The 27,012-nt window shown below is 37.8% G+C and overlaps 1 protein-coding gene across 1 annotated transcript in view; it reads left to right on the top strand.

Annotated features, from left to right (window-relative positions):
• Positions 1-27,012, top strand: part of pcgf5b (polycomb group ring finger 5b) — a 126,736-nt gene that overhangs the window by 80,883 nt on the left and 18,841 nt on the right. Inside the window, exons 3-8 of the mRNA XM_052027838.1 lie at positions 96-192; positions 12,359-12,414; positions 14,593-14,652; positions 16,257-16,402; positions 17,512-17,610; positions 25,312-25,401. Of these exons, the coding sequence (XP_051883798.1) occupies positions 96-192; positions 12,359-12,414; positions 14,593-14,652; positions 16,257-16,402; positions 17,512-17,610; positions 25,312-25,401 (548 nt within the window). The remainder of the gene's footprint in view (positions 1-95; positions 193-12,358; positions 12,415-14,592; positions 14,653-16,256; positions 16,403-17,511; positions 17,611-25,311; positions 25,402-27,012) is intronic.

Raw genomic sequence — 27,012 nt, 5'->3', positions numbered from 1 at the left:
ATGATCATTCTAAAATGGAATGTTTTATTTGAAAGATTGTTTTAACTGCTATTGCAATGAACACGAGGTTCACAAACATTTTGTTTTTTTTTCAGTTTGCAAAAGTTGCATTGTTCAACATTTTGAAGACACAAATGACTGTCCAAAATGTGGAATTCAAGTTCACGAAACTAACCCATTGGAAATGTTAAGGTACGTTTTGTTATAAAATACAATGTGACTCAAAGAAGTTTATCTTAAAACTGAGAAATCAAGAAACTCACAAGTTGAAAAATATGGAAGATAGAGAACATATGATACAAAGTTTCATGATTTTTGTCAGAAGAAGAGGCTACACAATGTAGTTGAGGTCCATGATATTCAAGACTCAGGAAATGATGCAGAAAAGTAGAAGTTTGCACAATAAAGCTTAGTTTCAACACAATGACCACAAACGTGGAGAGGCAGAGTATGTCAAGCAATATATTTGGAAAGTTGACGTAAATTTCAGAGGTGCATGGACCTTGGTATTGAAAAAAAGAGATAATAAAGATTGAGAAAGAAAAGTAAAAAACCAGAGCTGAGAGGTTTAACCAAGACAAGCTTTTTCTGGTCTCCTTTTCTAGAGTGTATGGAATGCTAGAAAAGCTTCTCCAAGAATGAGACAGTTTTCACATGTTATAAAGGTAGAAAATGAAGTAAGTGGCATGAAGAAAAAGGCTAAATATCAGAGAGACAGATTTAGCAATGAAGGAGATGTGGGAGTTCCCTCTGAGGTCCAAGGTTTGATAGTAATTACCATTACTAGAAGTAAGGATTTAAGGATGGTAGCTGTGGTTCAGTTTGTGGAAAACTTGGTAAAATTAAAGAAGATGTGCTTCATGCACTTCTCAGTGAGCTAATTAGGCTTCATGAGCACTGAGGACTGGAATTCTGAAGGGAGTCATGGTTAAATTATCAGTAAGTGAATGGATAAGTTTAAATGATTGGTTGAAAACGTCTCTGATATAAGAAGGAACATGGAGAGAATGAGCAGAGCCACAAAGGTTTACAAAATAGAGTTAAGACACTTGGACCTATTACGCCTTTGATCGAATAATTTAAAAACTAATTCCACTTTACTGCTCTTCTCCCATGGCCCCTTTATCTTATTCTGCTTCAAATGCTATGTTCTGTTTCTTAAAATAATGCAACTTTCTGTCTTAGTTGTCCCCCGTGGCAAAGAATTCCATGTTTCAGCAACTGTTAACATAAACAAACTTTGCACTGCATTAGTGATTATTTTGGCTCTTTGAAAAGCCAAATAGTTACTCCCGTTCCTCCTATTAGAATCTCTCATACATATAATTCTCTCAACCTCTCTACTCCAGTGGAAAAGTGCTCATAGTAAAAATCTGCCTTATAACTCTAGATTTTCGCAGTGTTGCTGCGTTGTCCTTTTTGTAATAAGATTCCCAGCTTGCAGTAATTGTTAGCATTGTCTGTATTAATCTATAATTTTCTTTTTACCCTTGTACTTGCTTTTCCATTTATAAAATGCTTTGGCATTTCTATTGGCTTTGGTGTATTCTGTAATCCCACCATTTAGCATTTTTCCACTGAACGTAATCTTCTATTTCTTGTTTCCTTGCCACATTAACTTATGCCTGTCTATTCTGTTCACCTGCTATACTTTCAGTGAATTATTTTACAGTTCTTTTGCTAAACCTCTTACTTTATTTCAACGTTGTGCTCCCTATATACATAAATAAAATACTTATATGAAAATATAAAATTGATTAATTACTGATCTTTTTCCACATCTTTATTTCTCGTTCAACCAATTTTCCATTCACTCTGTTACATTTTCTCTTATGCTATTTGTAACAAATTGTCAGGTATTTTGTTGAATGTTTTCTGAACTCAAAATTCAGAGGATTACTGCATTCCCTAACTTATCCAATTGGGTCTTGCCTATCCCATCAAAAAGAACATAAAAATTGTCTCATGTAACTTGCTTTTAATCCATGTTTTCTTGATTATCTTATTCTGTTGCTTGATTTCAAAAAAGCAGGTTTGAAAATGTGCATGTGAGGAAAATGACCAACACTGCTATTTCCATAAAATTACTTTTGGATGTATTTTACATTTCTGCTCGACTATTGTTCCTTCCTCTATTTTTGTTTTATTCCTCCTTGATAAAGAATTTTCATTTCCATCTTTTGTTTAAAGTAAAATATGTAAAGGGAAAGGACAGAGAAATAAATTACAAATAAAGTAAATAAATGAAGGCATGTGAATGAAATAGGGAAAATAATTTGAGCCAAAAAAACTTGGTATCTAAAACAAAGGAGAAGGGAGCTGTTTCCTAGAGGTGAGTTGAGTGGGACTGTACTTAGTCTGCAGTGTAGCATATATCAAATGCGCCATTAATGAGCTATTGTAAAATTGAACTAATGAGAATTGTGGTGAAAATGTTGCATTTGGTGGAGTCCTATGCAAAGGTAAATGGTTACAGTTGTTAGAAATCAAACGACCCAGCCTGAGGACATCTGTTAAGGCATACCCAGGGCAATGTCCTGGATCCAGTCATCTTCAGCTATGATATATAGCTGTCCTTCCATCATCTATTAGAAATGAGGATGTTTGCTGATGGTTGCACCATGTTCAAATCCCTTTGTAACATTTACATAATGAAGCAGCCTGTATTCACATGGAGGAATCCTCAGGAAACAGTCAGGGTTGTGTTGATAAGGTGGCAATCAATATTTACACCACGACCTACCCCTCAACCCTCCTGAGTCACAGAATCTTTCCAAGATCAACTGGGCACAAGAAGTGTGTTGGAATTCTGTCTATTTATCTGAATGGGCACAGTTTCAACAAAGCTCACGGACAAAGCAGCCATTTTATTGACAAATTCTAGATTTAAGGTGTGTATGCGGCTAGATTCTATTGGCTGATAAACTGCCTATTGCAGTTCTTACATGTATAATGGCTCTGAGGTTCAAAGCAAAGTATTTGTTGAGGTGATCTGCTGCAAGCAGGCAACTGCTAACATTTGTTGTCTGACTTGCGGAGTGTTTTCACTATTACACCCTTTCACTTACTGCATCATGTCAATTTAAAAGACAGCAATGCTGTCAAGTTTCTGTATCTGCAAGAAATAATTTGTGAACAGAGATTTATGATAATTTATTGATACAGTAGTACTTAGAAATTAGTTCTTTTGTTTGTGTATTCATTCTTTGCAAATGGATAATATTGTGTGGAAACTAGGTACTACATGCAATGTAACGCTCAGTTCAGAGAATTCAGCTGTTTGCATTCCACAGAATACATTGATTTTAGACCCACCCAGTTGGGCAGCCATTGGGATTTCTTGAAGTTTTATGTTCTAAGTGTAAGGACACATCTAGGGACAAGCTTCTGAAAAATAGTCTGCAGAATCTCTATGAGACTCTACATGGAGTAACTGTAACATTTTTACTGAACCCAACAGTTTTATTACATAGCTAAAGCAGATTTGTTATAATAATCTGTTTTATCTGTAATTATTACATCCAATTTTCTAGTGCTACCCTTCTCAATATTAGTGGTACATGAAACAAATGAATTGAAGAAGGTAGCTAGTCTGGAGCAAAAAACGAGCTGCTGGAGAAACTAGTGTGTCAGGCAGCATCTGTGGAGGAAAATGGACAGTTCATTTTTCAGGTTGAAACTCTTCATCCAGATCAACTGTCCCTCCACAGATGCTGCCTGACCCACTGACTTACTCCAGCAGCTCATTTTTTGCTCCAGTTTCCAGCATCTGCAGTCTCCTGTATCTCCAAGGTTGCTGGTGTACCCAGAAGCTTGATTTACTATTTTTTTCAGAATAAAATAAAAACATAGATGCTAATTACAATTAACATATCACTAATTAGTGAATATGCATATATATGATTTAATGACGTTTTCAAGACATTAAGTAGAACCAATAGGGTAGTTAGAAAAAAGCTATTTTGCTGATGTGGACCACTTCCCATTTCTCAGGAGCCACACTGAGCAAAGGCAGACATCAGTGATGAAATGTAGCGGTTAGCATAACACTATTACAGCGCTAGTGACCCGGGTTCAATTCCAGCCGCTGTCTGTAAGGACTTTGTACGTTTTCACTGTGTCTGCATGGGTTTCATCCGGGTGCTCCAGTTACCTCCCACATTCCAAAGACGTACGGGTCAGGAAGTTGTGGGCATGCTATGTCAGCACTGAAAGCGTTGTGACACTTGCGGGCTGCCCTCAGAATGCTCTATGCAAAAGATGCATTTTACTGTGTGTTTCGGTGTACACATGACTAATAAAGATATTTTAAATTCATCACCGCCTTCAGTGTACCAGCACAGCTTTTGGCTGACTGAGGAAAAGGGTGTTTGAAGATTAAGCCTCCAACCTGGAACAAAACTCACAGTCAGGCAGGCAGTAGGGATTCCAGCCTCATATATGCTTATGAGATTTGGACTAACTACAGCAAACACCTCAAGCCTTTGGAGAAATAGCATTGATTGGGTTAGCTAGGCTTACATACACTAGATTGTAGAAGAAAGGAGCTCTCATTGAAATGTGTAAAAATCTGACAGAGTTCAACAGGCTGGATGCAGGAAGGATGTTTCCCCTGACTGGGAGGGTCAGGAATCAGGACTCACAGACAGATACTGGTTAGGATATTTAGGACTGAGATGAGGAGAAATATCTTCTATCACAGAAGACCATGGAGACCAAGTTGTTGAATATATTCAGAAGGAGATGGATTTATTTCCAGATGCAAAAGGCATCAAGGAGTATGAAGGGAACATGAATAACATTGTATTGAAGGCAGAATAGGCTGAAAGGGCCAATAGGTGCACCCCTGCTCCTGTTTTCAATATTTATATGTGGACATTTTGGCCTGTGGTCACTGAGTTTTCTCTGAAGCCTCCAGTCTAGGGTGACTATATTTTCAAGATGATAAAGTGGAAAATAAGCCATTTAAAGTAAATTTCAGCCAATTTTATGGCTGGACTTTTTTGGACCCATGTTATTGCTTTTCAGATAGGAGACCTTGTCAAGGTGCAGAGCTTCACCATGAGGGATTGAGACCATAATTTCAACTGTGCACTAATTTATTTTTGCAAATAAAAGTTTTTTTTTCTCAATCTCTGGTATTTCTGCACATCTTCTGAGATCCAGGATGTTATCATTCAAAAGCTAACTATGGCAGGTTTATAGATGGGCTGGACTTTATCCTGAACCTGCAAAATCCAGTTTATTATTGATACATTCTACACAATGGGATGCTAAAACTCAATACTCCGAAAAACTCACCCTAAATGTCCCATTACTATTTTGGAATAATCTTTGTAACCATCACAAAGGACAGCTGTTATAAGCTCAGGCAGTACCAGTGAATTTGTTTTATTGTAGCAATTAAGCTTTCAAGCCTTTATGTGTGGCTCTTCTGAATTGCAGGGTCAGTTATGATGGTTGGCTGAAAAGGTTGTACAGTAACCAGCTTGCCTTTTCCCTGAACAAGGCTCACTGAGGGAAGTTTCTTACTGGCAGCAGCAGCCACAGGCAGTGGCCAGTTTTTTTAAAATTTCTGTAGTTTTCTGGTTTGCTTTCTGTCTTTTTACAATTATTTGCTCTAAGCATGAAAATGGAGCTGTACATTTGCAAGTGTTAGTCAAACTTTACAGTTGTGACACTGCAGTGCAACAGATGCAATTTGCTAGATTCAAGTGTTTTTTTTGTATAGATAAATAGTTGGGTTAAGGTGCCACCATCTGTTTTCTGTTTTATCTGTTGATTTTGAATCATAGCTAGTATGAATCCGTTATACATATTAGCAGTTTTTCTATAATGAAGAGTGCACTGACAAGAATTTCAAGTTTATATCCTGCAGCGCTGTGAACTGTAGGAGTATTTATTTGAGATTTACAGTTTTATTACTGTAGCCAGAATAAATTTTCATTATTAGTTTGAAATTTTACTTGTAATGTTTAACTTCTGGGTGGTTTACTTGGGGTTGGTTGCTTTTAAAAGAAAATTACTGATAAAATCTAGGTACTGATGAATAGGTTTCTGTATTGATAGAAGAGTTGGCATTGCTGAGGCCCAGCATATAAGTGCTAAAGAAAGGCTGACAAATATCTGTAACCATGTTCAGTCAGTGGTGCTGAATAGCTGATGCATCTCAGCTTTCTCCTGAGATCTCCACCATTAGTCTTTAGCCAGTTGATTCACTCCGCATGATGCCAATAAATGGCTGAGAAACGGCTGCATGAAGTGGAGTTCAAGGGACCAGACAACATACAGGCCTTAGTACAGAAGACCTGCATTCCAGAACTAATTGTGACCTTAGCTAAGCAGTTACAACACTGGTATCCACCAATGAAGAACATTTTCCAGGTATGTCCTGTTCATAAAAAGCAGGACAAATCTGTCTGTTTATTCTTTTACTGAGGTCTAAAGAACAAGAGCCCATTTGGATCATCCTGATGACTTGGGGATAGAGGAGATGAGGTACTTATATATGTTACAAAACTGAAAGAGAAAACTGAAAAACTGCAGGAGTTTATGTTCTTGTTGAGGAGTACTTGATGTGCCTTTGATGATAACATAAGGCTCAAGTTCTTACACTCTGATTGTACTTACTCAAAACATAGAAGGTCAACTAAAGAAGTACCAACAGAACTAACGGTGAACTGGTAACACTAACAAGGTTAATTGCTTAGGAATTGCACTGATATGTATCTATTAAGATATGTGCACCTAGACAAACATGTACATGCAGTTCTCTCCAGCTTTTCATAATTTAAGCCATTCAATATACAAAAATATCCATGAGAAGAAAGATTTACCCAGCATGGTGATGTGTGCAAATGAGGGTAAACGGGGCACAGCTCCTAAATAATCACCTAAAAATATGTATAATGTGAGGTTACAACTGTACATGCAGATGTTTGTCCCATTACATTATGGATGTTCGTGCATGCCCCTCCAAAAGCTGGAACATTTAAATTTCTGCAAATTCTCTGGTCTAGCACTTATTGCAGTGAAACTCTTAAAATGTACTGGAAATTACAGCTGCACCCATGTATGTTGGCCATTGCTAAATGACAAAATGTATTGACTGAAATATCGATCAGTAAACTAGCTAACCTGTCATGATGATGTACTGTATGTAAGAATCTCTTGCCTATCTCTGTGTAGTTCAGACGTATTTTGTTTGCAGGGTATCAGTTGCTTTTGTGCATCTTGTATATAAATAAGTGTCTTTTGTTCCAATGGATTTGCATCGAGACTTCACATCCCTTGGATTCAAAGGATTAGGGTTAGGCAAAATAATCCTCGAGAGAGGGTCCTTTATTGTAATCTTTAGACAAGTGTGGAATTACTGTCCTTGTCATCTTGATCTTCATTACCCTCCTCCCTTTCAGCTTCATTATGATATTGTTCCTCTTCACCTTTGTAGCAAACACAAGGATAAAAAGGAATTGTGGAATGGTAGGTGCCATATTCAGGTGGGCATCTTTTGCTTTTGTTATATTTGTGCTTGCTGTGCACACTTCAATATTGATAACAGGTGGTGTACTTCTTAAAGACACTAAAATAGAATTCAAAAATTCCTCTTTGTTAGTTAGTTGACTGTTGCTGGACTAGTAATCCAATGGTCTGTGTAATGAATGGAAGGTCTGAGTTCAAATTTCACTATGGCAGCTGGATAGTTTAAATTCAGTTGATTAATTAAATCTGGAACAAATGTAACTTTGAAGCTGCTAGATTGTTGTATAAACTAAACTGGTTCACAATATTATTTAGGAAAGGAAATCTGCTACCCTTACCCTGTCTGTGTTATTTGTGACTTCAGAATCACAACCATTTGATGGATACTTAACTTCCCTTCGGAAAGCTGATCCAGTTCAGTGTTCTTCTGACATTCCCGCAATCATAGAAGCTGGTCTTCAACCAATTAGATTCAGTCCATATAACATCAAGAAACAGTCAATCTCCATGCAGCTGAGGATTTGTATTGTTGTTTAACTCATCGGGATTTTTTTTTAGAAAGCAAAGCTGATGTCAATAATGGTGACTATGAAGTTACCATGTTGTCATTAAAACCCATTTGGTTCACAATGTCCTTCAGGGAAGGACAGTTGGTGAGCAAACCAACAATGGTGAGCAAACTGACAAGAGGGATAAACCTACTTGACCCAGTACTCACTGTCCATGGTACTGTTGGTAGGAATGACCATTGCACAATCCTTATGCAGACAAAGTCCCACCTTCACATTGAAGACAACCTCCATTGTGTTGTGTACCAGTACCCTTTTATTAAATGGGATAGAAGCAAAATAGATCTTAAAGCTCATGCCTGAAGTATCTTTGGTGATCAGCAGCTAAGGATTTTTATTCCCCCACTATCTGTAAGCTCATAGCCCAGCATAATTCTCATTCTATAATTACCACTAACCCAGGGGACTAGCTCTTGTTCAGTGAGGATTGTAGAAGATCCTGCTGGGAGTAGTACCAGGCATATCTGAAGATTAATACATTGCAACACATTTAAGCTAAACAGGAAAAACATCATGCAAAGTCAAGAGATAAGTGATTTCACTAACAAGATAAAAGCTCTACAGTCCTGCCATATGCAGTTGCATATGTGGTGAACGTTTAAACAGCTAACAGGTGAAAGAGATTCCAGGAACATCCCTATACTTACTGATGGTGAGACAAGCATGTGAGTGCTAAAGGCAGGGCTAAAGCATTTGGAACTGGCAAGTGGGTGATGTACCTCTGCTTCCTTTTGAGGTTGCCACCATCACAGATGCCAGTTTTCAATTAATTCAAATCAGTCCACATGATATCAAAACGCTGCTGAGAGTAGTGAATAAAAGATACGTGACGAGACAGTATCCAAGAACCCGCAGCACCTCTTGCTAAGGAGTTTCAGAACAGCTGCAACACCAGCATCTACCCCACAATATGGAAAATGCTTAGCTTAGACTTCACTGGAACCTCATAGCTCCAGACTCAGTTGCTGCCTTAGTCCAAACATGGGCAAAAGTTGTTGGAGAACAGTCATCTCAGCCCCAGCACATCAGTGCAGGAGTTCCTCAGTGCAGTGTCCACAGCCTCGCCATATTCAGTGGTTTCAATTACCTTCCTTTCATCATGTTCAGAAGTGAGGATGTTCACTGATAGTTTCATAATATTCAATTCTGTCAGCAGTCTTTCAGAAAATGAAGCAGCCCTTGCCTACATACAGAAACACATAGACAAGATTCAAGCAAAGTAGAAAGTAACACTCTTGTTGCTGTGAGAGGCTAGAGAAGAAATTGCAGGAGCCCTGACTAAGGTATTTACATCATTGTTAGCCATGGTGTTGTGCCGGTAGACTGGAGGGTAGTAAATGTTGTGCCTTTAGGAAAGGCAGCAAAGAAAAACCTTGGAACTATAGACCCCTAAGTCTAACATCTGTGGTAGGTAGGTTACTGGAGGTATTCAGAGGGATAAGAATATACATATATCTGGAAAGACAGGGGTTGATTAGGAGTAGTCAGCATGGCTTTGTGCATGGAGATCATGTCTTACGAATTTGATTGAGTTTTTTGATGATGTTGACCAAGAAAGTTGATGAGGGCAGGGCGGTAGACATAGTTTATATGGACTTCAGTAAGACCTTTGATAAGGTTCCACATTTTAAGCTGTGTCTGGAAGGTTAGATCGCAAGGAATCCAGGGAGAGCTGGCTAATTGGATAGACAATTGGCTTGATGGTAGAAAGCAGAGGGTGATGGTGGTAGGTTGTTTTCTTGGACTGGAGGCCCATGACTAGTGGTGTCCTCAGAGATTGGTGCTGGGCCATTGTTGTTTGTCATTTATATCAACAATTTGGATAAGAATGTATAAGGCATGGTTAGTAAAATTTGCAGATGACACTAAAATAGTGGTATAGTGGACAATGAAGAAGGTTCTCAAAAATTACAGGGGAATCTTGATCAGCTGAGTAAGTGGGCCAAGGAATGGCAAATGGGGTTTAATTCGGATAAGTGCAAGGTGTTACATTTTGGAAAGTCATATCAAAGTAGGACTTTCACAATGAATGGCACGGCCCTGAGGAGTGTTGTAGAACAGAGGGACCTTGGAGTACAAGTACTTGGTTCACTGAAAGTGGAGTCACAGATAGACAGAGTGGTGAAGAAGGCTTTTGGCATACTGGCCATAAATCAAGGCATTGAGGTGTAAAAGTTGGAGGTCATGGTGTGGTTGTACAGGACGCTGGTGAGGCTGCTCTTGGAGTATTGTGTTCAGTTCTGGTTGCCCTGCTATAGGAAAGATGTTATTAAACTGGAAAGAGTGCAGAGAAGATGTACAAGGATGTTGCCAGGACTTGATTGACTGAGTTATAGGGAGAGGTTGGACAGGCTAGAGCTTTATTCCTTAGAGCTTAGGAGACTGAGAAATGATATTATGGATGTGTATAAGATCATGAGGGGCATAGATAGGGTGAATGCACTCAGTCTTTTTCCCAGAGTTGGGGAATCAAGAACTAGAAGGCATAGGTTTAAGGTGAGAGGGGAAAGATTTAACAGGAACTTGAGGGGCAACTTTTTTACACAAAGTGTGGTATCTATGTTGAATGAGCTGCCAGAGGAAGTGGTTGAGGCAGGTATAATTAGAACTTTTAAAAGAGAGTTGGACAGGTACATGAATTGGACAGGTTCAGAAGGTTATGGGCCAAACGCTAGCAAATAGGACTAACTTGGAAGAGGCATCTTGGTCAGCATGGACCAGTTGGACTGAAGGGCCTGTTTCCATGCTGTATAACTCTATGTCTCTATGTCTATGTCTCTATGTCACCAGATGCCAAGCAATGAACATAAGCAAGAGAAGGTCTGAACAATTGTTCTTGAAGTTCAATTGCAGTACCATTGCTGAATCACACTCTGAAATCCTGTGGGTCACAGCTGACTAGAAACATAACTGGTCCAACCACATAGATACTGTGGTTACAAGAGCAGGTAGATATTTGCCATTTGAATCACTTCCAGACTTCCCAGAGCCTTTCCACCATCTACATAGCACAAATCAAGAATGAGGTGAAATAATCTCTGTCACCAAATCTCCCATAATCATAAGCTGTGTTGTGGGGTGTGAAGATGGTGTAATGGAAACAAATGAACCAGAGACATAAATACTTTGATTACTAGAACAGATCAGAGACTGGGTATTTTGCATGAGTGACTTGTGTCAGGATTCACCAAAACCTTTCCACAATCCACAATGAACAAGTCAAGAGTCTGATGCCATAGTTTGTACCTGTTTGGATGTGTGTTGCTCCAACAATGTAGGAGCCTGCTTGAACACCATCTTATACTCCATCTTAATCACTCCCTCCACAACCATGAGCATTGTTCATTACAGCAACTCACCAAGAGCTCTTTGACGGAACTTCTGAAAGCCACAATCTCTGCCATTCAGAATGTCAAGAGCACTCTCCAAGTATCACAATATTGCTGCTTGGACCTACAGATCAAATTCAATTCAGACATGATCTGACTAAATGACATAACTTTTTAGCAATGGACTTTTTCCATTCATACACAGAATGCAGTTCTTGTTCACTGCTGGAATTATTGCTCATGCCTGCTTCCACTGTAGAAGGTGGAAAAGTTGAGAAATTTCTCTCCAGTCTTTACATTCAATGAAGTTAGTCCAGGAGACCAATTCTATGTATGGTCTTTGATTCTCCCAAACCTTCATTATTTGATAGACATCTTCCATGGCTGCAAGTTTCTCTAAAGTATAGTGATTCAGTATCAGAGAATCATAGAAATATTCAGAGCAGAATGAGGACATCTGGCCCATTATGTCTATGTTTCTATGTCATTTTGTGTAGCAAAATTATTTTTAAACAGGAAATCATCCTTGGGGCTCTATTCCAAAGCCTCAATATAATGCGCCATGTGAGGGGGCCAGAACTGAACATGGCATTCTAAATGAGATATGGCTTACCTGTCGCTCTGAAGCACGTGAACGCAGATATAGTATGAAGAGAAAATGGCATGAGGCCATGGGTGCTAAGTACAGTCTGTAGGTGGAAAATCTCCTGCTTCTCCTCTGCCTGAAAACTGATATGCTTCCAGATGAAGTTTACCATGCCCACCAATGAGGAAAGGAGCAAAAAGTGCAATAATAGAAGTGTGTGTCCTGGAACCAGTTGTATACAGACCAGGAGAGGGAAATCAAGGCATTTGTAGACTGCTTTTAACTGAATTAAAATGCATGAAAATTGAATATTAACTTTGGAATTGAGAGGTTTATTTGTAGTAGGACTGTTTCTTGAACCAGCTGTGACCCTTTCTGAATCTGTTTTCCAGGTTGGACAATACGTTAGAAGAAATTATATTTAAGCTGGTGCCTGGTCTTAAAGAAAGTAAGTGAACAGACTCATTAAATTCTTTATTTTTCAGCCAAATGTTTAATGCACTTAGTCCTATCAAGGCAGTCATAAGTTGTACTTTTTAGGTAACTTGGAAATGGAACTATTTTTGAAAATTTAATTTAATACACCTGTTAGCTCCTTTTACTATGTTATTAGTGCCAGTAATTATCTCTACCAACAGCCTTTTGAAGTATACTGGCAAGACCATGGGAGGTTGGGTTTATGCTGTCCCTCTATGAATAATGTTTAATCTGTGCTGAATAATCAATGTTTTCTGAAGGTTTTTTTGTTTTCAGTTGCATTTGAGTACTTTGCCCTTCTCCTAGCCAAGCAGGCACCTATTGTCAGCCTTCTGTAAATATGACATTGCCTTGACTTCTAGGAAATGCATTGGATTCTCTCTCAGTTGTTGATTTCCTGAAATTTTTCTGCAGTGCAGCAAACCCAGGCCTCACTACTTTGTGGCATAATCCTCCAGGGTGGACTGTAGACAACCGTGGAACCCATCCTGGCAATTTATTTTGTCAGTAAAAATAAATAGTTCTTATGTATTCCATTTTCAATCCATTGTTATTGAAGTATTTTCAGCTAAATTGGTATATTGAATTGAAATATAACTGTTTTGTTACTGTACTGTGTATGGTTTGACTTTTGAATAATGATACTGCTTTGCATTTGAAGAATCATAAAATTATAATTATAGGATATAAAGGTCATATTCTTTATTTTTGGTCCGTGGTTGAAATTCCTTGATAAAAAGATTTTGTAGATTTTTTTAGAAGGAACTAAGGGAACTAAATGTTCCTCTTTTATTAACTGGAAAGTAATGTAAACTGCTGACCAAGTAAAATGGAAAGCTGACACAGATCTTTGTCACACTTTTGTTATCAGTCTGAGTTCTGTTTCTGAGTTAATATATTTCTAATAATTGATGGACCAAAAAACGTTGTTGTTAATGATTTTAAGTCCTTATTTAGCACCACTGAAGAGTACCTTGTGCAATTTTATAATACAAAACTTGAATTTGTTACTTATGGTCATCTGGAACTTGGTATGGAAAGGAAGAATAAGCTCCAGTTCTTTCAGCAGAGTAAGAATGACAAATTTAAGAGTGTATAACAAAAGTAGTTTGTTCTTTCATCCAGCTCTTGTAAGCCTGTACAAATCTCAATGGATCAAAACTGCATTCAAAGTGCAACTATCTGCCAACTCTACTACCCTTAAATAAATAAGAATTTAAGTATAATTTCTACAAATATTATGTTTAGTAGATATCATTGTAATTGTCTTTTCAAAGATTTGAATGAAAAGGAGAACTAGTTCATCATGTGATATGGTCATTATGCAAAGTAACATTCATATTTTAAAAATGGAAATTTGGACTAGAAGATGATATCTGGACGGGTGAAGGGTGAAACATTTCTATTCTGAATTATAAACATTGATAGTTTTGTAGGAGTAATTGGTTTTTCTAAGAGCTGTATTTCAACAAGCAAAATTTGAAACTGTAACCTTATAAGATCTATCAAGATTATCCAACTGCATAGGTGCAGAAGTACATGAATGCTAGTTGAGCAAGTAGAATAAGTAGATGATTGCTTACACAATAAGGCTCGGATTGTCTTAAGTAGAGTCTGCTTGCGAAAGTTGCAATGCCAACAGGTAATGAGGGAGAGGTGAGTGTTTGTCATCTGACCTTACTCCAAAAGTCTCATCATAATAAGTCAATAGCATAATACCTCTGAGTTTTGGTGTGTAAAAGTCTCTGTGTGATCTTTGTGTGGCACTTGATCAAGCTTTGCACATTCCAAAGTTAATGAACAAAATATTTTGTATTCCTATGACAATCTCAGTGCTTGTGAAGTGGAAAGAGCAGTATATAACAGGTGGCTCCTGTATTTTTGTTTTTTGTTAATGCTAACAGATTTAGATTGACTAGAATGAGGCTGTTTGTTCTAAAAAGTAAACAACTCATTAAAAGCTGAAAAAATGCCTTTGAGTTCTTTTTTTAATAATGTTTAAATATGATGAAATTGGATTTCCACTTGAAGTTAAATCCTCAGTGTATGGTGAACGGAAATGTTACTCCCATAGTTTTTATTATTGCTTTCTATGCAAATTGGAAAATACGTTGATAATCTTAGAGAATATATATGTTCTTTTGGCCAGTGGAAAAACGGCAAGAAGAAGAATTCTGGAAAAAAAATAAACCACAAGAGAATGGAGAAGGTAAATTAAAACAGAACCCTTGCTTTCTCTTTAATGTAAGGAATTGACCTAAAGACCTTGTGGTATTGGAGACCTTGCATTGGTACAGATAACCAGTCATCTAAGGAAAGCTTAAAGTTTGGTGTGTTTACTACAGTGTATTTTGGAAGTAGGTTTTCCACTCACCCTGACCCTTCATTTACTTTAGCTTATTCACTATTTTAGGCTCCCGTGTCATTCACTATTCCTTGGTCAAGAACATCAACATCCAGCAGTTCTTTTCTGTTGCTAAATAAAGATGGCAGAGCAGTTAACCTGGGTTGATTTCTTCCATTGATTTTTTTTTCTTTTATTGAGGAAACCTTTTGTATGCATTCAACCCTTTGCCTCCTTTATTCAAAGTCAACTATTACTTTATTATTATTGAAGTAATCAAACAGCAATCTAAAATCAAAGATAACAGCAAACTTCTTTCAGTAACATGTTTGTTGCTTAAACCTGGCAATTTGTTTACAGTGGGAATTTCTTCTCTTATATTCAGGAATCCATAGTGCAATGGCAAATCTTTTGATGCTGTTAGAGGGAAATACTATTTTGAACTCAATTCACTTTGGTTCATAGAAATACTATAGGTGGATCATCTTCATCACTTGGTGTCCAATCTCAACTGCCTATTCAGATTAGGAATGGTGGACATGACAAAGTAAGTTGGGTGTTTTAAGAAGAAGTTGAAAACAAAAAAAAGAGGATTTAAAAATAATATACTTTGTTTTATTTTTTGGGGCAAATTATGTGTTAATTAACCTTTGGTGTCAGTGATGAAAGGGGTGTTTATCTTGTAGTTAACCTGTGTCCCCCATAAATATGGTATTTCAGGTGCAGAGGGCACATTTTTGTATTCAACCTCAGCAACATGCCTTAACTCCAATTCCAAGAGAGTATCCCTGCGTGAATGCTTCTATTTTCTTCATAATCCCTGTATGTGTGCCTGTGAGATTGCCAAATTGTCATTTTTTATGGAAGAAAAAGGTTTTATATGTGATCATCCCCCTAAAATATACTGTACATTCATTTTGAAGATTATTAAAGAAGGATTTACACAAAGATAAAAATAACTGATTCTGTTGGAACAATGAAAGAAAGAAAACCCTGACCAGTTGCAAAGAAAAAGCTGAATGTGGGAGGGGAAAAACAGGCAGAGATGAGTTATTTTGCACAATTGGTTTTAATGCTGTAAAAAATGCTACATTCTCTCCTTTCTCTATTTTTAATATGCCAAGGAAGAGAATAGTGGCATAGGAGTAAAGACAAGAATGAACAATTCACCCAGTAGTCAATGTAGTGTTCTGCTGAACATTTTGTTTTCAGCTGTTTAAGCCTGATCACCATGATTTTTGATCATACATTAAAAAGCTTCCAGTTCTGGAAGGACTGATGTAATTTTGAAATCATTGGAAATTTGGTCTAATCATCTACCAAAAACTGTAACGTGATCACAGGAGATAAGGAACAACAATTTGGGAGATAAAATATTAAGCCCTCAGAAAATTACATCTGGCTGAAAACTGGTAGAACAGTAGTTGCAGTGTATATCTTACAAAATAATTGTCAATGTTCCTGAAAAGATAATGAAGGCCCCAAAGCAAAGAAGGCTAAAGTAGAAGAGGAAGAGGACCAAGATGATCAGGATTATCACAGAAGCGATCCACAGATTGCCATTTGCCTAGACTGCCTCCGCAACAATGGCCAATCGGGAGACAATACAGTAAAGGTATCAACTAGTATTTAACTTTATTTAAGAGTTCACTATTTAAGAGATAATTAGTGAAAAATTAAAAAGAATATTGTGTATCATGGAGTGTTATTTAATCCCCCTCGGAGTAAGAATAATATTAATCAGTGGGGGGGGGCAGGAGGGAGGGACAGGGTTAGTCAAAGGAATAAACAGTGTTGAGAAGTAAGAGCAACATGTAAAACGCTGGAGGAACTCAACTTTCTTGACCCGAAACTTTGACTATCCATTTCCCTCCGTAGATGCTGTCTGACCTGCTGAGTTCCTCCCGCATTTTGTGTGTTGCTCCAGATTCCAGCATCTGCAGCCTTTTATATCTCCAGTGAGAAATAATAGGCTGGCCAGAGGATACTGGCTGTGATTGATATTTTCCTCCATTCCTTGTAAAACGGAAGTGTTTTAATATCCCAGAATCTTTAAGCCTCTTTCTGAAATATTGCAGGTAAGCAAAGGGATCTACTCATGTATGTAGGAGAGTTCTTGTCAGATTTTATGCTCTAACTAATGACCATTTATGTAAGCATGTTACACCAGATCTTGAATAAACAAAAACATAGGTTTAAGAGCATGCTTTTTTTTAATTCTAGGAGCTTCAATAAAGCTTAATTAACCCTTATTTTGAGTGTTTGCATTGATTTCTAGATTTTGCTATCAAATTATTCTTCTGATATAACAACGTTTGATGCACTGATACCACAAATAGAGTCAATAGACCAAGGGTAGACCTCAGCAATTTTTGCATGTATTTCATTTTCTCATTGTTAGTGACTAGAACTTCAAGATATCATAGGTGAATTTACCCACTAACATCAGTTCCCATAATATTGCTATCCAACAGAGCTAAAGATACAACTAAGCAACATTGTTACCCAAAAGGATAATTTCATTAGGTAGTCTGAGGCCCAACACAACCAAAACAAAATTTTCTTCTTGTGAGTAGCCATAATCAGCTTGAATATTTGTTGCAACCTTATGATGGAAAATTGTGAGTTTGATTTTGGTGTGTGTAACAAACTGGAATCTGGATTACAGTTTACAATTTGCTGGTTCGTAACCATTTATTCTAATTTCTTGTCTGTTGTCAACAGGGCTTAATGAAGAAATTTATCCGCTGCTCAACGAGAGTCACAGTGGGAACTATAAAGAAATTTCTCAGTTTGAAATTAAAACTTCCTAGCACTTGTGAGGTGAGATTGCAAGATATAATCACCTAAATGCTGACTCTTTGTGTGTGTGTGTGTGTGTGTGTGTGTGCGCGCGCGCGTTTGTACGAGTGCTTGACGAGGAAGACTGAGTGAGTGACAATGCAGACCATTTATCTTGCATGTCATTCAGTTGATACAGATATGCCCATACTCTAACACTGGCTATGACATGTCATTTGACTTCTTAAAAGATTGTGTTGTTTTATGTAATTGTGTGGCATGTCTGTAAGGCCAAGGATTACAATTCCTTTCTTGTGTGATCAGACCAGTCCATGAATAGATTTTGTCACTGGCTCTATACTTGGTCAGTGTTTTGTTAACAAAAAGCAAAACATGTCTGAATGTAAATTTGTTTTATACTCATTATCTTCTGGTACTCTCGGGCCCAATAAAATTGAAGCAACTTTCAATTATTGTTTGGCTTAGTGGTGTTTTCTGATTCAACAAAGAAGATTGGAAATGAATCTGATGTCAGATGCAATCAGTGTATCTGTCAGTCTCTGTCAATATTACTTTCATTTACTCACTGGTATTATTCAAATAAATGCATAGTTTTCTACATTGCCATGCTTAAAGATGCTTTTGCAATCATTTTTCATGCTAACCAAGGTTTAGTAAACATATTTTCAAGAGAAAATATATATATTCATTTTTTACATACCCAGATCTAGACATACCCCCAACAAACTATTTAGCTCAGATTTTCCTGTGTTTTGCTGGCTGTTGCTGGAACTGCCAGCCAGAGTTGAAAGTAAGTTGCCATCGGCAGGTATGGCGTAATGGTAAAAAAATGGCCAATGATATGTTTGCATTTTGACTTTACTGGCAAGAAGTTTACATGACTGTAATGGTAAGAAATTTAAGTTACATTCACTCTTTGTGCAGTATTTCTCAGTATAAGTACCAGTACACTTCAGGACTCCTGTACAAATGTGAATGTCCCAGACCAACTGGCTAACTTTCGCCAGTAATTTTCCATAGATTCCAGTGGTAGAACAAGAACCTGCTGAGATTCCCCAGCATTTACAGTGGAGAAATCTGCTCTCAGATCCAATGCATTTTTAGACCTGGCACAGAATGCGCAGGCTTCTTCATTTGAATAAGGATTTTTAAGGCTGCAGGAAAAGAAGAAGGAATGAGTATGTTAATTATTTAAAAAATATTGTTTTAATTATTTGAAAATAAATTAAGAAGGGAAAATAAATAAATTAAGAATGTAGAAATTTTTTTTAGCAAATCTTTTTTTTAATTGAAGAGAGGGTGACACTTCATTCGTTCGACTCATTTCTGTGTGGTGTTTATCTGAGTCTGAAGTGCCAGCTCTGTTGGCAGGAATAAAGCCATTCTGGAATCCACACATTCCTCCCTTGTAAGATTTATCATAATAACAGCTAGGGATGGAAAATTACTCTTTGTGAGGTTGCAACAAAGATTAAATTTATTAATTTCTTATTCACCAGTATATTATTTGAAGCTGATATTATTAAATACTTAAAGTACAATAGATGTAAACTGAATAAGTAGATTGGACTGAATTTCCCTTGGCTCTGTACATGACCTCATGGTTTAATGTGAATAGAACAGAGGAATTTCCCTGCTTCATTTGACTTCTCTTTTTCCTCCATGATTTCAGTTGGAATCCCTGGACATTTTCTAAGAGCATAGTCTGACACAGCATGGGTTTGATATCCCTGTCAACAAATACCCATTCCTAAATCTTTAGTAATTTGTGGTTCCTCCATCCTACAAGATTACCGCTACCACATCTGCATGATCCAGAGAAGCTTGCTTCAGCCAACTCACCTACTTCCTGCCATAGTAAGAACAGAACTGAGATGGTTGTACTGACTGATATACTGGGGGGGGGGGGGGGGGGGGGGGTGAGGAAAAAAATAGACTGAAGTGCTAAGGGTGACCTAGTTTTGTCCACTTCTCCTTCTATTCTACCCATGTGATGCCAAGGCATTTTAACCTAATTTTATCTTGATCTTTGGGTGTAGTGGTAAGTATTCACTCATCAGTGGTGTGACTAACTCCTTTGCAAAGCAGTGAAACAGTCAAGAGTTTACTCTGCATATCTAACTGACCCTGGTTCAGCAAGGTAGGCCGAATTCAGAATGGGCCACGCCAATGGCTAGCATTGCTGACTTGCCAAATGCATGGATTCTTATACACTGCACCCAGATGGTGCTCAGGCACCCATTATTAGCCCCGAGCATTTCATGAAGAAATAAGGCTTCTGCATGTCAGTCTCCAGTTAGTAATCAAGCACAATGGATAACAAGAGTTATCCTCTTCTACCATGGTTCCTTACACTAATGAGGACTCTAGAGTGTCAAGGAGAGCAAAGGTATAGTGAAAGCCATGTCATAAGATGCAATCTAGTGGACAATTCTATGGGTATACTGAAAATGAGCTTGCACTTTATTCACCAGTCAGGGGGACTTTTGTAGTACCCACTTGACCTGATCTATCGTAGACTGCTGCATGCTGCATAATTTAGCTACTAACAGAGCAGATCCCTTCCTTGAGTAAATGCAAGAAAAACACCTCAGAGATGGCAGCATAACTACACCTCTATGACTGCAGTGGTACAAGAAGGCAGCTCTCCACCACCTTCTCAAGGGCAACTAGGGATGGGCAACTTAATGTTGGCTCAGCCTCCAAAGCCCACATCCCTTGAATGAAAATAACAAAAAAGATTCAGATTTAGATTAATCTATTGCCATATACATATGCAATGAAATTCTTTGCTCGCGTGAAGTTCACAGAGTAAACAGTATACACAGTAATAATAAAAACACAATAAATACAGTGATGAGCGCAAAACAACAGGATGGTGCAAAAATAGTAGTGCATTCTGAAGTAGTGCAAAACAAAATGCTAAATTGACAATAACAGAATAATCGAGAGAGGTGGAATTAAAAGTCCAAGAAAGTGGCAGCACCACTGAGAAGGGGGTGTGAAAGAGGTGATTGGTTTCAAGGTCTGAAAGCAGTGGGGAAGAAGCTGTTCTTAAGTCTGGTCATCTGGGCTTTCAAGCTCCTGTATCTTCTCCCAGAAGGTAGAAGAGAGAAAAGTGACTGGCCAAAGTGGGAGGCATCCTTGACGATACCATTAGCCTTCCTGAAGCAATGGACTGTGAAGATGAAAGGAAATGATGAGCATGTGATGGAGTGGGCAGTGATTACCACTCTTTGCAGGTTCCATCGGTGCAGAGCAGAGCAGTTGCCGTACCAGGCTGAGATACCACCCGTCAAGATACTTTGTGCAGAGAACTTCTACAAGCCAAATCTTTCAAGAATGCCTAAGAAAGTACATACATGGATGCACTTTCTTGACCACTGCTTCAGTATAGAAGGACCAAGTGGGGTTGCTGGTGATAGGGATGCCCAGGAACTTGAACCTGTCAACAATCTCTACAGGAGCTCCATGAAGACAGGGTTGTGTTCACCACCAACCCCCCACCCCCCCCTCCTTCCTTACGTCAACAACCGGCTCATTCATTAGAAAGAGTCTGAGCAGGAGCATCTGGTGGTACATAGCAGTCCCAGCTGGTGTCAAAGGAAGAGGACAATGGAAGAAGGCACTGGAGGCAAACATTCTTGGTTTCTCAGCCTCTATCGTAATCACAGTAGGAGCTTGCTGTGTATCTCTTCATTCTCCCCTCAGGAATTTATTAGCTGCAAAGTTACAATGGATTAACTTACGTTTGTCAGGTCTTAATTGAAGGAAAAGCTGTGGAGCTTCCCAAAGCTTTTCTGTCCATAGTTAACCATATGGGGTAAATATGGGGTAAAGTGCCTCATCTTAAATCACAATTATATTTTCTGTCAAAATTCTTAAATACAATTTAAGTCAAACAAAAAGCATTAGCACAAAAGTTATGAATGTTACCTCAATGAAAAGTGATTGTTATTGGCAAGGTAATTATCAGGAACTTGAAGGCCAAATCATTGGGTGTATTTAAGGCAGAGATTGATAAATTCTTGATTGGTAAGGGGATCATGTTTGAATGGCAGAGCAGACTCGATGGGCTGAATGGCCTAATCTTGCTCCTTTACCTTATGCTTTTAAATCTTGACATTAAGATTTGCCTTGCACTTTCATGTGAATTTCAGTTAGTAGACTTCTCTGAGCTCAAACACAGGTGATGAATACAAACATTCTATCTCAGAGCTATCAACTACAAAAACCTCATTAGATCTTAAGGTATGCATAATCTGCTGCCTTCTCTTAGAATGCATTGATTAGACATGCATTCTTTAATACCATCTGTTAATTTATATCATCACCAATGATTGAACTTTGCTGTAATAATAAGCATTTGACACACTGCACATCATTGTCAAAGTCTATGCACTGCCAAAAGCCAGGAATGAAGCCTCACCATGAAATGTCTATGGAATAACATGGAGAGCTGTATTATTAGCTTTGTCAGCCAATGCAATATGATGTAGCTAAAATTAGTTAAATCTTCATTCATGGAATTGAGAAAGGCCGGGTGAAGGTCATGAGATATGGCAGTATTCCTGATGTTTCTCCTCAACAATCAACAGTCAACTGTAATTCCGTATGAATCCTGGTCAAAGTATTAAAGCATCATTTCATTAATGCTTGTATTTTACTAAAAATAATGCATTTACAAGTTTAAGGTGGAAAGTTAATTGAATATCCATGTATGTTATTCACTCTGTCCTTCTGAACTCAGTGATTCTGTGTATGTGTTAGCAAGTAAATCTATGAAGCTGTGTAAAGCCAATGTAGCCATGATAAAACGTTGAGAGTTTCACATAGCTTCAACAATTGAGTTTCTACTCTGCAGGCTTTGAGTGACAGGATGTAAGAGTGTGGACATGACCCTCAAGTGTGTTCCACACAAGCTGCATCAAATTGTTGGTCAGCGAGTCCCTGTCCTTAGCATTTTATTATACATCGTCTCTAACTTCTTGCAGTGTGCTTCCCTTTCATGATGCTTATCTATTGGGCATATCTGTCATGCCCTCTGGCTAGAACTCACAACACCCTACCGTTTCTTGCAGCTTGACCATAGTCCACTAATTCCATGATCTCACCCTGTGAAATGTGACTCATTGCTCTAGTTTCTGGCCACCCAAACCTCACAGTGACTTTACATTATGTGAAGTTACATGCAACGATGCATTGTCTGTGACTGCAGCAGAGGTCTCCTTCAACACGGGAGTATAAATGTTGCTTAAGAGTCTTGACTGTTGAACTGCTCACGTGAGAGCTACATCTGCACCTCTCATCAGCCTGTGTCAATATGGCATACTGCCAGTTTGTAGGGACAGCCTGTAACTTTAGTTTGCAAAGGAAAAGTCAGTATGTTAATGTGTGCTTGTTGCTACATTGATTATTTGCATGAGGGGAATGCCAAATGCCTCATGTGTTTCTTGGTAATGTTGCATATTTATTTGTGGTTTTGTCAGAAAAGATGAGTGCATAGACTTTTATGAATACATTAGTCTTTATGTATCTTATTACTATTATGTGTATGAATACCGATTGTGGAAATTGATCAACATTTTCTGAAGAGCAGAGGTTTCACTGTGTCATCTGATGCTGATCCACAGACTTAGCATTGGAGAGCATGCTCCCAGTTCTCTGACCACCTTGCCTCAGGCCCATCTGGAGGTAGTCCTGGCAGTCTGCCTGCAGATCCCTTCTTTCTTCAGTTGCATCCAGCAAGGTTTCCACATTTCTCTTTGAGAACCTGAGGGCACATTTCTGGTGTTGGTATTTTCTGAGTGTTACACTAGCAAACGCATGGGACTTACTTCAATATGTGTTTGGTGATGTTGAAGTGGCCTCTTTAAGGGCTGTAATCTACATCACTTGGCTGCTGGAGAACAGCTGGCAGATGCTTGGTATTGGAATGATAATGCTGCTTCATAATGCTGCCTGCCATGATATGTCAGCATTTGGCATTTCAAAAAATGACAATGTGATTTTTAAATGCCAGCAATTAAATATTGCAATGGAAAAAGTACCTCCATTTTTGGTACACATTAAATATACCACAATGTTTTAACAATACCTTTTCATGGTATTCAATATCTAAACTGATATTTTTCCCGAGAGCAGGAGCATATCTTGTGTAGTGTCCATGAAATTTATAACAATTACATTTAATTGCATTCATGAAATTGCAAATGCAAATGAAAACACAAAGCAAAATTTTACTTGGGCTACTTTTTTTTCCTTGGTGTTTTGTAATCACTCCATTTTTTTCTTTATTTCCATCAGACAATTTGTGATTACTCTCTGATGTTCCTTTCTTTGAGGCTGATTAATTTAATACAATAAACCTTGGTCCTTTTTGACATGTGGGCCAGGTTTTAATTGGAAGGAGTTTTTGTATTATGCAGTATTTAGCAAACCTTTGATTTATTGTATTGAAATTGAAAATATTTGCCAATGAAGAACTTTTGCTCATAACATGTCTTATAAAATTTATGGCTACACAAGTTTTCAGTCAAAAACTATTAATTAGCCTTGTACAGGTAAAGAATGACTCATCCGAAAAAAGATAGCTATATACTCAGTGTCCGAAAATGAAAAGGCTATTTAGACTACCAGAGAGAGAGAGAGAGATAAACTGAGTAAAGCATTCAAAGGGCGATAGCCAAAAATCACAAAGTAATGTATTGTATATAAATTTTTTTCACAATGGAGCTATGTCTACATTAAAGGGATTGCAGTACAGTTTATCAGTGTAACCCTCAAGAGAATTCTTAAGACTTCCAGTGCTTTTTATATATAGTTGATTGTCAAGCAGAAGAATGTTAAATGGAATTAAATATTAATTGTCAAGCGCCTTGGAGGTGGTTCTCCTTTGGCACTGTAACTTAATTAAAAGTTTGGCAAAGGCATTTCCCTGATGTTACAGTGACAGGTTGGGAGCATTTCCCAAAAAAAAGCTCTCAGATGTTATTTTCACCTTTACCATCCACATAAGAGTTCCGAAATAATTAGGTGAACAATTAGTTTGATCAAGAATCAAAGTTTTTCTATTGTGAAGTTACAGTTCCCGAACTGTAACCTGTGTTGCAAAAGAGCACCTTCTCCTAAAGATGCTAAAGTCATTTGTCATATCCCATGCAACTTGATAATAATTGCCAGTTGTGAAGGATCACTGCAAAATGTATTTACTTAATGAGCCATTAAGTGAGATATATGAATAAACAGTCTTTATACTAGGTGTTTTTGAAAGGAGAAACAAAATAATAAACATAAAATGGAACATTTTAAGAAGGTATAGTGATATTGACTAGCAATGGCCATGTGATCCTCCAAGTTCCTAAACTTTTGTTTTTAATTGCAATGTAAAGAAAAGGGATACAATTTGTGGTCAGGATTGAATACAGGAGAATAATTGATTCTCTTAACTTGAACCTGATCATATTAGAATTGTTTTATGTATGGGTTTGGATGATGTAAGTAGTAGATTGGGGCTTAACATAGTGTCTTAGTTTCTCTGCAAGTAATAACCCACAAATCAAATTTTCATTCTCAGAAATAGCAAAATTTCCAGTTTTTCATTGGTCAGTGGTTGATGAACAAAATTACCTCTTTTTGTTAGAAGATGAAACCTCTCTCCAATATGTACATAATGTAAGTATCTTAGCATTGACACTGACGGTTTTGTTTTCTTCCCCAAAGCTCGATGTTCTATGCAATGGGGAAATTATGGGGAAGGATCATACCATGGAATTCATATATATGACTAGATGGAGACTCAGAGCTGAAAATGTAAGTATGCATATGTAGTTTACTGTTATTTTAGTAGTGAATATATTCTTATTTGAAAATTAGTTTCTTATCATTGATTGTAGGAGAAATAACGTTTGTGAATCATTTTAATGTCAAAGGTTAAATGTGACTTGAGCTCATGTACTTTAATAAGAAAATGTACCACAAACTATTGTTTCCTGTTTACATTTGCAAAATATTAACTTATTCTGAATAAGCAACTTTGATATCTAAGTATGAACATTAGTACACAAGATCTATAGCCCTAAGTTTTCTGTTGGTAGGTGCCAAATTCTTACAGAACAGGACCTGTATTATTTAATGACCCCCACCAAAACCCCCATGATTAACTTGCAACATTGTTTGATATACAGATAAAACCCCAACTTCATGCTGCCTGCTTTGTATCTTTGATTTCAGCACACAGGCAATTTAGTTTCTTGCTTTAATGCATCAGCAAGGTCAATATTGTGACAGGCAAGCTCTAGTTAAAGTTAAACTCTACTGCTTATGCTTCTTAATGGGAAATTGCATTGTGGCTGGAGCAAGTACAGTTTGTAAGCAAAATGACTTTGACCTGGGGAACATTCTTACTGGAGGAAAGGCAATTGGACTGCTATGCCACCCTGCAAGTTCCTTTGTGTAGTATAATTAATGCCCATGAGAATAGTCTCTCTGCTTGAAAATGAGTCAGCCGACCTTGTATGACAACATTCTGACCTTCCAGTCATTAGGTGGCTTTTGAAAGTGATGCAAAGGAAGTTACAAAATTGGTCATCTGAAGGGCCCAAACAAAAGTTGACTTCACTTACATGTTGGAAAGGTCTGCACAATGCCCTGTTTGAAGGCCCAACAAAGTCCACATATGCAAAATTAATGTATGACATTGCACTCTGGCAAGTTGGAACCTAGCCCATTGTTGCCTCCTAGCCCAGCCACGGTGTATTTGTGCCCAAAGTCTACATTGATAATGCTCTTGTAAATTTAGTGATGGTCTGTGTTCATTATCAGTGTCTTCTTACTGATCCTCCACTGCCTAGCCAGGTTGCACTTTCTATGCATCTGAAAAGTAGAGGAGGTATGTGTTAGGTTGTAGTGTAAAAGGGACTGGCGAAAGTAAGATCTTCATACTTATGGCATCTGGAGCTTGTAACTCAGCAGAAATTCTGGGTTGATGGGAAGAAGGATCAGGTATCAGGATCAGACACTAATCTGTGGTGACTTCTGCCCCACCGATAGCCAAGGCCTATAAAATGAATGGTCTGACAATGTCCAGCATAATCTCCTTTGTGATATATTAGGGCACATCCAAACACCTCCTGCTGAATCTGGTTGTGTAAACCTTGACCTTCAAGAAAGAGATAAATATGATGGTGAATGTTGTGTAATCTAATAAAAGAGACCTACATTTATATGGTAACTTTGTTTTTGGATTGCAGTGAAATGCCTCACAGCCAATTAAGTACTTCTTAAAACATAGTTACTGTTGTAATGCAGAAGCCTTGGCAGCCAATCAATGCACAGCAAGGTCTCACAACCAGTTATGATATAATGACCAGATAATCCTTAGTTGTAATTTCTAGATATTGGTCAGAATGCAAGAGATAACCT

The sequence above is a fragment of the Pristis pectinata genome, chromosome 12, assembly GCF_009764475.1.
Source record: "Pristis pectinata isolate sPriPec2 chromosome 12, sPriPec2.1.pri, whole genome shotgun sequence".
Classification (NCBI taxonomy): domain Eukaryota; kingdom Metazoa; phylum Chordata; class Chondrichthyes; order Rhinopristiformes; family Pristidae; genus Pristis; species Pristis pectinata.
The sequence above is the reverse complement of the archived record's forward strand: the minus strand, read 5'-3'. Positions and strand labels throughout refer to the sequence as shown.